Source organism: Pagrus pagrus (assembly GCF_965226575.1).
Source record: "Pagrus pagrus genome assembly, chromosome: 15".
NCBI classification, from domain to species: Eukaryota; Metazoa; Chordata; class Actinopteri; order Spariformes; family Sparidae; genus Pagrus; species Pagrus pagrus.
This window is the reverse complement of record NC_140199.1, coordinates 6,476,283-6,487,797: the sequence shown is the minus strand read 5'-3', so window position 1 is coordinate 6,487,797 and position 11,515 is coordinate 6,476,283. Positions and strand designations below refer to the sequence as shown.

Here is an 11,515-nt window from a genome sequence, read left to right as displayed (position 1 = left end):
CAGGTCTTGGGCAAAACACATACTCCAATGTTTTTTTATTTATTTTTTCACATATGATGTTTGTCAAGTTAAAATATATTTTTCGAAGTCAAGCAAGTCGCCGTAATTAAAGCAAAATATCGTTCAGTTTAAACCACTCAGTGAACTACATCGTCTCGTTCGACACACGTCACCAACACCAACATGGCTGTCAACTCGGCACAGAAAAGGTACTAAAAAGGTCAAACATCACAATAAATCAGGTCATATTGACAACTGCAGTTATATGAAAGGAGAATTAGTCAGTTCTGTAAACTTCTAATATACAGGAGCAGCTCTACAGTGTTTAAGTTACAGGTTTTGGTGACCGTTTAACAAGATAATGTCACAAACCCGACTGTTTGCTGTGTAATCCTTATAATAACGAATTTTCACAGACTTATATTTCATTAGTTTTATGACAAACTGCAAATTTCACACTGTGATTCATGGCACAATTCAAATGTGATCAGAGAAATAATTAGTCTCTCCATTCTTTCAAGAACATTAAATACATACAAACAAGCTCAAAATTCCAGTCACGTCAACAAACAAAACAAAACCAAACACAACAAAACACAGTTGAATTGTTTTTGCAAATTTCTGTGTTTTTTTAGACTTAAATTTTCAGTGGAAGTCAAATATGATTTCAAATCTGTAACTTTAAAAGTGTGACGGACGGGCAATCTTTCAAGCCATTTCATGTTATGAATGTAGTATTATGCTAAAATTATAATTAAATTAATAGAAGTTGGACTTGATGAGTAAAATATCAATCGTTGTTAGAGAGACATATTTTTCAAGCACTCCTTAAAGGTATTTCTGTAAATCAAGCCAAAAGGCAGTAGTATGGAAACAATCTGTAAAAACATGTTCAATAGTTTCTCCACAATCACAAAAAGAGCAAATGTTGTTTACATCAGGGGGACACCCACCGGGGCGTGGCTTCAGCGCTCCTTACTTCCGGTCCGGGCAGGTTTAAAAAAAAAAAAAAAAAAAGAAGATTTTTCAAATAAAAAATCGTTATCATTGTTGAACACAATAATTACAAGCAGCATACTTAAACAATACGAAAATAAAAACACAAAAACATTCACGGCTGCTAGCATACTTTGTGTATCCTTACTTCCGGTCCGGTGCTACTCGTCACGTGACGGCCGTTAGCTTGTGTCGTGTCGAGCTGAGCTCAGCTGACCGGAGGCTCCAGTCAAGTGTCTGCTGTTCACGTAGCCGCTGCTTCTGCTGCTGCTGCTGTTGTTGTTGTTTTCTTGTTTGGTTCAGTCCGTGATGCAGTAGCCAACCACTGACTGAAACATGGAGCGGTACGGGTCGGACACGGACGGGGACGAGCAGGAGACGCCGCTGCTTCACCGAGGACACGAAGACAAACCCCAGAGAGGTGACAGAAACAAACCTCCAGCTAGCTTAACTCGCTGATAATAATAACGTTCCCCGTACGAGGGGTTCATTTCAGGTGACCGTCACATCTCAAAGCTGAGCAAACAGGAAAGTGACAGCCTCTTACTCGTGTTTCCTTTATTTAAACGTTGACAGTTTTTTGGTTAGTCAGCAAAAAATCATTAATGATAACATGAACAATGCACAATATCATGCGATCCAATACAACACGACGTAAAGCGTCTAGAAAGACCAGTGTTATTAACATTTAGCATTCAAGGTGCAATGTGTAGTTTTGGGGATGAGATTTTAAACTGAAGAGAAAGATCTTCATTGACTGATTTTAGTTTTATGCCTAAATAAACAAACTCTCTTTGTTTTCATGAGTGAATAAACAAACTGACCATTAAAGACAACACCTTCAAACCACACAGTTCCCCTTTTAAGTTAGCTTGAAGCATCACTAACATTGCTTTAGTGATCTTTTATTGGGTCACAGTATTATTTCTAGGTGTCCATATTATTGTGTCCATCTGCCAGTTCTCACAACTGAAGCTGATCATGACAATGTTTGAATCAGCTACATTTACAGATGGCTCTGCTTTGAGGGTGCATGGTTCTGTCACCCGAATTAAATCAGAACAAAAAGACTTTCAACAGCATTTTCCACACCAGTCCTGTTTTTATAAGCCTGGGTCACGAGTTTATGGACCCTGAGCTCATAAGACAGGGTACCTCAGCTGTGAGTCGTGTCACGCTGACGTACCTGGAGTCAGATCGATGAAAATGCCAGTTTAAAATTCATGCAAAGTCTGTACATGAATGTTGTAACTATAAGAACGAGTGTCTGTTTGTGTGAATGTTTGCTGAGGATCCAGCAGAGCAACTTAGCCTTGTTTAAACAGGACTTATAATAGCCTTGTTTAAACAGGACTCATACTAGCTTCAAATTATGTTTTCTAGATAAGGACACTGGAGTTTATTGCCACTGTGTTTTATGTAAAGGTAAAGAGAGATTGTTACTCACAGTTTTAGTACAGGAGCAGTGGTTTACATATTGACGGTCATATTTGCAAGTAGCTGGACTTTACGCAAAATCCAGAGACTTATTACACAAAACACGCTGATGTTGAGTTATGAAAATAAGGCACACGCAGTCATCTCATTCTTTTATTTCTCTCTCCTTCACCCTGTAGCCCCAGCATGCTGTTCATCACGCTATGGCCTGGCGCTCCTTTCATCTTTTGGCTTCTTTGTGGTCTACTCCTTGCGGGTGAACCTCAGTGTGGCGATGGTGGACATGCTTAACAACACCCGCCAGGCCAGCACCAACCACAGCGGCTCAGTGTGTCCAGCTCACGCCAACCCTCAGCGGCCCAAACACAACCACACGGTGAGCGATGACAACACTTCTCTACAGCTGTGACGTAACAAGGCTAGGACATAATCCACGACCTAAATCTTTGCTATAGTCACTGCTCTTAGGTGTGTGCTCCTGTATATGTGTGGTAGCTTTGGTTATGCTGCTACACTCCATGAAAGAAGTGGATATAAGGGCTTTCAAGTAAAGATAATTGTATAAGGAGGAATATAAAGGTAAAGAGAAAACATAGCCTGACAGACTGACTAATGAAAGCAAGTACACGGGTGCATAGGTAAACAAACTGATATTGATTCCTGATATTGTTCTCAATCCGCCCCCTCACAGGCCAGTGTGTACGACTGGAACTCGGAGACACAGGGCTGGATCTTGGGCTCCTTCTTCTATGGCTACATCCTGACACAGATTCCTGGGGGCTACCTGGCCGGCCGCTATGGACCCAAGTGGCTGCTGGGCTTGGGAATCTTGGGCACTGTAATCTTCACACTGCTCACCCCCGTGGCTGCTGACCTGGGTGCAACCTACCTCATAGCTGTCAGGGTGCTGGAAGGAGTAGGAGAGGTAGAGGATCAGTTTGTTACATTCTTACATGATAGAGACAGCCAGCCAAAGTACACTTCTGTTGATGTTTTCGTTGTGTTTGTCTTCAAGGGAGTTACATTCCCTGCAATGTACGCCATGTGGGCAGCGTGGGCCCCACCACTGGAGAGGAGCCGACTGCTCACAATATCCTACATTGGTAAGCAGGGTTGGGAATCGAGAACAAGTGTAGAACAAATCACCTGATCCGTTGGCATTGTATGCTTCCAAGCTTATCAGTTGCTTTTATCAATGCTTTCATGGTTTTCTGACTGTTGCGTATTAAAAAAACAATGCTGTCAAACTTGTTTCTACGCTGCAAAAATGTTGTTACATGAATACATGGCAGAGAGAAAGAAACGGTCTAAAGCATGGCTTCATTTCAGGAAGACAGATGGCAAAGGTGCTAGCTGTGATGTCATTAAAATGATCATTTTAAGTAAGGACGGAAACACCAGCAATATGCTGTCACATCTTTCTATGCCAGATGGGCTTACATTCCAGGAATGGCATAAATTTGATGAATTTTAAACAAATAAGGAGCAGAATGTCTGTTAAATGTCCTGATCTAACAGATATTGTGACCTGCAGGCAAGCGTAGCATTTATTGATTTTGCAAATGTTTTGCAAATAAAAAAGGGGGATGGGAAACAAGAACTGGTTCCAGTGAAGAACCGGTAACAGTTTAAGCAGTGGGGCTTCACATGCTGCCTTTCTTCTACTGTGTGTTCAGACATTTCTGTTGACGCAGAAAACCTGGGCAGGCCCACTTTTTTTGACGCAGAAAATTGATCAGGGATCAATAAGGGAAATGATAAAGAATTGGACCGATAAGCAGAATTGCTCTTTCTTTCAATAGAGACACAAAGACATAGGAGGTACAATGTCAACACAAAGTAATGGTGAAAAACTGAAGCTTTTTTAATCACCCGCCTGAATATTTATTTGAAAAACTATCAGTTAAGTTGCTATTTGAACAATTAATTAATGAATCAATCAACCACAAACTAATAAATCATCCGTCACATTATTGTTAGTGTTGACTCATGTCTCTGTGTGTCTTCATCATTCAGTAGTTACACTGTGTGCATTGAGACTGCAGGATGTAAATGTTTATCTTTTCTCTTCTATCCCAGGAGCCCAGCTGGGGACGGTAATATCTCTCCCTCTTTCTGGTGAAATCTGCTTCTACCTGGACTGGACCTACGTCTTCTATGTATTTGGTAATACACCTGGGGTGTCACCGGTGGAGGGTCGGGATAGAGTTACTTTTATTCGTTACCCTGAAAGTGTTATTCTCATGAACAAGTTACGGACACTTCATATCATAGAACCCTGTGCTTAAAGACAAACCATATAACATTACAGATGAAGTTTCATCTTGTCTGATCCACGTAATATGATCAATAATGAAGTCACTGCCAGTTATGCTCGCAGAAGCTTTTCTCCCTGACCTCAAGCAGCCTCTTCATTGATTAGTCAGAGTTATTTTTCTGTGTTTGAAGCTTCAGACGAGCTGTTTCCGACGTCTGTTCCTTTGTTCCTCTTTGCTCTGCGGAAATGATGATTTAGCATTCTGAATAAGAAAATGTGCTTACAGCTGGAGCCACTGCAGACTTACTTATTTACTTGTTGGCTTGCCTGGTGAGCTGCTGCCACTGCTACTTATTTAATCCATCTCTAAACCACTGGACAGATGTCAGATATTGGTGTCAACAAAAAAAACTCTTCTTCTCAGTGGATACAGGGAAAAAGAGATAATGATTTGCCAAGAACTGACCCCTGTTTTAATGACATCCTCAATACCTATGCATCTAAAGACATGGATCTGCTGACTACTTACAATCCTGAATGTGACAAAGGTCATGTTGGATAAAGTATATGCCACAGCTGGTAATGTGTGATAAAATGAGAGCTTGCTTGCTTGTTTTTTTGTGTCCAGGTGTTGTTGGCCTGGTGTGGTTCGTCTTGTGGACATTTCTCGCCTTTGACAGTCCAAACACTCACCCTCGGATATCAGAGCGCGAAAGGATATACATCACTTCATCACTAAAGAACGAGGTAATGCCAGAAAACAGATCACATGTGCAATAAAAACACAACAGAGAGGTTTCATAGGTTTATGGAAATGGTTTATTTGGTTCATCCAACACCACTCGTGTACTTAAGGGCAGATTTAGACTTTAGACAACTGTCGTGAAGATGATAAGTCACAATTAATAATTACAGAAAAATTCTTTAGTGCAGTTTCTTTCAGTTGCAACTTGCAACATCTCGAAAATATGAAACACTTAAAAAAATATAAATAAAATACAATATATAAAAATAAAATTAAAATATTCAGACGGGTCATTGTAAGAAATTTGATTGAAATGTTAATTTATTGGATAAAGTATGACTTGTATTGGTATGAAATTATTTTGCTATTACTTTTCTTAGTTTCCATTAGTTGTTTTTTAATTAGGACCCACAGTATATGATAATGATAAATAAACAACATACACTCCAAGAGACGAAGTCAGAAGATTAACATTTTTGTCTTTGAATATGTAGCAGTTATTAATTACCCTAATTATCATTTTGACATACTTTATGATGTACTACCTCCTTGCCAAGACAGTAGCAGCAGAGTGCTTGCAGGCATTTCCGCTCCAGTTCAGTTATCAGATATCAATGTTACATCATTTCAGTGTATTGCAGCATTGTTTTCTCTTATCTGTCTCACTCAGCCGTTAGGTGACACCAACCACAGTTACACTGCGGTTTATTCTGACATTTAGAAGCAACACTGACCTGCCAACCGTATGTGTTCACATAATGGTTAACTCTGCTACATGATTCATCATCTCTACTGAGAAGTGAACAGTGGCATCTTTGTCCATCCTCTAATTTAGTGCACTCTACAGCAGCCGTAGAGCACCAGCTTGGTTTAGGCAGTCCCGGTGCTTTTAAATCAGAATATGACAAAGAAAAAATAGTAAAAGAAAATTGTAATGGCCAACAGGGGGAGAAAAAGCTAACACACCAGACATAGAGGAGAGCTTGGTATAGACTGGCAAGACACACGAAGGATAAAACATCCTGTAAAGGCCTATTGCCATTTATTCAGAGGGGTTTCACTGCTAATTTGATACACTGCTAAAGTAAAAGTACTTTTCCTCCTTAGACATTTAAGATTATCAGTATTTAATCATGAACTTCCTAAGCAGTCCATTCTCTATTTTTCCACTTGCCGTGTGTCCCAGCTGTCTAACACAGCAGGTCACATCCCCTGGGGAGCCATAGTGACGTCCAGACCGCTGTGGGCCATCGTTGTGGCTCATTTCTCCTACAACTGGACCTTCTACACCCTCCTCACCCTGCTGCCGACCTACATGAATGACGTGCTGGGATTCAGCATACAGCAGGTGAGATTATTGAACTGTAAAATCCACACCCGTGGGTGCCGCCAGGGACTTAATTCATGGTGCATACATGTGCATCTTGTAAACTCAGAATCTACGTTCAACTCTACCCAACTCTACATCAGAGACAAAAATAAAAATAATTTCTCCTCTCAGATGATATGCGTATGAAAAGTATGTAACAAAAATTCACGTCATGTTTTGTTTCCTTCTGTCCACCATAGAACGGCTGGCTGTCATCTCTTCCTTACTTGGGCTGCGCTGTGGTGGCTGTGTTGAGTGGCCAGCTCGCTGATTACCTGCGGGAAACCTGCCTCTACCCCACTACAAATGTCAGAAAGGCCTTCTCTCTCGTTGGTAAGAAGTGGCAAAATCACACAACAAACTAGAATCTCGACTTGGGTCATCCAGTAATGTTTACTACTTCTGAGGATGTTTTCACCCTAGCTGTGTTGTTTCTGTAGGTATGATCGGGCCGGCGGTGTTCCTGGTGGCAGTAGGTTATACAGGTTGTAACTACACCTTGGCTGTGACGTTCCTCACCATCTCCTCTTCTCTGGGCGGAGTGTCCGCGTCTGGCTTCAACATCAACCATCTTGACATCGCTCCATCGTAAGATTCACCAATTTCTTCCACCAAAATGACCTCTCACTGTTAACATAACGGGGAGTTCCTGCTCATGAAAACCAAACCTAGACGTTTATAGGAAAATCTAATATTTTTTTATGTCATAAGAATTATTTTTGCTCCTTGAAATACCACACTCCTTTCAATAACTTATCTTGGAGTAAGAAAAGGTGTTATAATGAATAAAAATTTTAGGAGGCCATAGTTACATATTCTGAGAGAGCATCACACTTTTTCAAATATTCAGAATTGATATGTATTGATAGATCGATATTTTTGAAAGCAAACAATGAAGTTAATCTGAGTGAACGCTGTTACGCTGTGAGCTGTTTGGTAGCAGCACTCAACACTGCAGTGGGTTTAGCAGGTTATGACTCTGAACTTTTAACATCGGTGTACTTGTGTTTGCAGGTATGCCGGTATCCTCCTGGGAATCACCAACACCTTTGCCACCATTCCTGGCATGGTGGGACCAGTCATAGCAAGAGCACTCACCAATAATGTAAGAAACTCTTGTTAACAATCACACTTTAACATACAGTCAGCACAGTCTGGTTGATTTTTTTAAAACTGAACAGAGCAGTCAAGACTTGAGACGAGATTTCATAATTACTCATGTCAGCCACGGTGAGCAGATAAACGTTGCTGCTGCTGCCTACATAGTAACAGAGGTCAGTGTGAGTGCCCTGACCTTCACTTGTCCCTTACTAAACAGATGGTTTACTTACTTTGGCTTGATGCACCATTTCCTGATTAAGTGATTTAGTAAGTAAAGGATTAGCATGTTAACATCTGGCCACCAGGGGGCATCAGTAGACCTTCAAAATGAACGCAGTCATACCCAGAGGGTTTCTGATTGGCTTAATGAAAGCGAATACATAAACTTTGTTACTTGTTTCATTCAGTGTAAAGAGGGTAGTTGATTAGAGCTGCATTCAAAACATGTTGTTCCTCTAGTTAGTTGAAAGCTGTGAGAGAGGCTGTAAAATGAAATAATAACCCAACACAAATCAGATTTTAACATAGATGTATATGATGTATTTCACTTAGATCCTGACCAGTATATGTGCCGATATGGAAAAAAAAATATTTCCACAGAGCATAATGAAGAAAAAGATGCTTGGGGTTGTTTGTGATTATGAAAGTCCCATTGAAATGTACTGTTTTAGTTTCCTGATGCCAAATCAAAATAAAAAAATTTAGAGTTTTTACTTCGCTATATCAGTATCGGCATCGGCCCCAAGAAAAGAGCATCAGTCAGGATCTAACCTCAATGGTAATTTTGTCATTTGTTCTTGGCACACAAACATTGCCCCCTTCAAGATGAATGATTGATAATTTGCCATCAAAAGAATGGAAATACTGGTGATAAGAAACATTTAAATAAATGTTTTGAATACATTTTCCAACCAAACCTTTAAATTTTCTTTTGCGAAAGCAGGAAGTTGTAGGACTACCAAAGCACCATGGATTTTACTACGTAAATGTTTCACAGGCTGCACAAGATAATGAGTTAAGTCAGTAATGACACACTTGTGTGCCAAAGTACATGTCATTGTGCTCATTACTACCTGTGCTGACTGTTTTCTAGAACACCATAGAAGAATGGCAGACTGTTTTCTACATCGCTGCTGCCATCCAGCTGTTCGGAGCATCGGTCTACACTGTGTTTGGCCAAGGCACCGTGCAGCCCTGGGCTGTCCACTCGACCTACTCCCATGGAGACTGAAGCAGAAAAGAAGAACCAGTCTCATCCGCCTGACAAATCTGAATCATCAAATGTACACGTCTCTGTCATGGGTTTATTTAACGGGTAGTGCCAGTGAGAGACGTACCAGCTGTGCTGATAATTGTCAAAGCACGGCTAACTAACGGTAACATAATGTCATCAAGGATGTTCTTTACTGTGACTCAAGTCTGTTTACAGATAAATCTACAGTCACAGCAATGAACATGGAGATTTACATTTTAGTGAGGTGTATATTTCTTGGAGGCAGAAACAGTCATTGAGCAAAGCAAATAACCAGAGTAAACATCTCCTGGAAGTATCAGAAGAAGCTGATCTTGCAGCTGATTTGTTAGATAGCTGCAGGCTAGTGTGGTTTGTTTAAACCTGAAGGGACAACTCTGGGCTAAGTTAGCCAAGATAGCTACAAGCTATTTAAGCCTGGCTGATTGTCAAGCCTTATGAGTCCATGGTAAATAAGCTATGAAAGACAAATCAGCCAAGTGTAGTTTCTTAAGTGTTCAGGTTTGACACTTACTTGCTAGGCTCAGTCTGTATTTCTGCCTCCAGAGCGCTTCAGAGATTTTTACCCGAGAGCTCCTCTGTAAACCCTCCCGAATTTTATCACCATAGTGAAAGTCTACACTTTTGTTTCTTAAGAAAGATAAGAAGGATACTCTTCTTCTTTCACTTGTGTGTGTAAAGTTTGGGATATCGCCTGACACTTTTGTTGCGTTAAGCGTTTTAAGTGTCTGCCAACATGACAATCCTAAACTAGACAAACACATTTGATGACGTCTTTTTTGAGAGATCGTTGTCACTGCACTTCACGCACAAACACTTGTTTGGGAAATGCCTTATAATGAAGCCTCCTTAAAATGATTTTAATGCTATTTGTCCTTCATGTGGACCTTTTTTTTTTTTTATATGTACTTGTCGTGGGATGCTATGAAGGGATTTTAAATGTAAAACAATAGGTGTCATCTTTTCCGTTTATGTCCACCAGGCCCCTCTTTTATTTTAGGTAGCAACCCTTAAAGTATAAGCTCATGCAAAGATGAAAATTCAGTCATCATCTACTCGCCCCCAGCAAAACAGCATTCTCCTAAGTGATTGAAATAGCTTAGGACATGTTTTATAACGTTAAGAAAAGATGAAAACAATGTATTTTCAAATCATGGGGCATGGGGGTGAGTAGATAATGACTGAATTTTCACTTTTGGATGCATGGGTCACGATACTTTTAATCTGTAACACTAAGACGATGCTTAGCTGTTAGCCCCATTCCAGTGAAGGTGAAGAAAGAGGTTCCTGGTGGACGCGGCCTCGTTTTTTTGTGTTAATTCTCAGGTATTTTATGTCTTACGAGGATTAAAAAGGATGTTTGTTTACTTTTTACAGATTGATTGATCCGCCACGTTGAGGTTGTGTATCCTCGATTTTTAAGTGTTGCACCGAAAATGCTTTCAAATTGCACGGTTAACGAGTCAAAATGTACAGCGTCACCACGCTTAGCTTTTCATCAATGTGACCGTCTGATTTGAGGATTTTCTGTTTGCACTCTTTTAGGCCACAGGTATGTGATGCTGTATGTAACTCATCTCTTTGTACAACACGACTATAGAGGGGTGAATCAAATTTAAGCCATAAGGGAAACATTTTGTCTTAGATGTAACTTCTGTCAACAATTAGCACCATCATCACAATTTAAGATGTGATGCACTTGTGCCTTATGACATTAGTGTGAAAGGGTTCAGACAGTTCATGGTAGCAGATTCATTCTTGTCATAAAGAGTTGGTTTGGTCACTGCTTTGTATCATCTCACTGTTACATTAGTGTCAATAGAAGAAAGGGATTTTTATATGATGCTTGTAAATATATACAAACTGTACTGAGAGGGTAATCGTTGTACACTTCCAACCTGGAAACATTCCTGATGATGTCTTAAATCACTGTCATGTATTGTAAATACTTCATCATATACAGCTATGCTCAAATCTGACGTTGTGTTGAGTTATTATTTCATTACATGGCCTCTGTCACAGCTTTCAACTCACTACAGGAACTATTAGCTTTTCTCGTGGTTCTGTTTACGTCTTTGAGTCGCTGATGAAAGTCTGAAGATTGAATTAACAAACATTTTGATAACTTATCACCCTGGATGATGCATCACCTTCTATACATGATCTCATTCTTCGTATGCAAGAGGAGCAAACCTATTAGCAGTATTATAAAAAGTACTCAAAAGTCATACTTAAGTAAAAGTTAAGATGTTAAAATATGAATTTGGTAGAAGTGAAAGTCATCGATACTAATAGTACTTGAGTCTTAAACGATCTGATATTAAATGTATTTGAGTATCAAAAGTCATTTTCAGTCAA

At 39.9% G+C, this 11,515-nt stretch overlaps 1 protein-coding gene across 1 annotated transcript; it reads left to right on the top strand.

The window, feature by feature from the left end:
* Positions 1 to 1,145: 1,145 nt before the first annotated feature.
* slc17a5 (solute carrier family 17 member 5) lies at positions 1,146 to 11,136 on the top strand. Its single transcript, XM_084375107.1, has 11 exons — positions 1,146 to 1,417; positions 2,613 to 2,809; positions 3,125 to 3,358; positions 3,449 to 3,536; positions 4,513 to 4,599; positions 5,319 to 5,437; positions 6,622 to 6,783; positions 7,005 to 7,137; positions 7,245 to 7,392; positions 7,819 to 7,909; positions 8,999 to 11,136. Exons 1-11 carry the CDS (start codon positions 1,333 to 1,335, stop codon positions 9,134 to 9,136), a joined length of 1,482 nt encoding a protein of 493 aa, XP_084231233.1. The 5' UTR covers positions 1,146 to 1,332; the 3' UTR covers positions 9,137 to 11,136.
* The last annotated feature ends 379 nt before the right edge of the window (positions 11,137 to 11,515 follow it).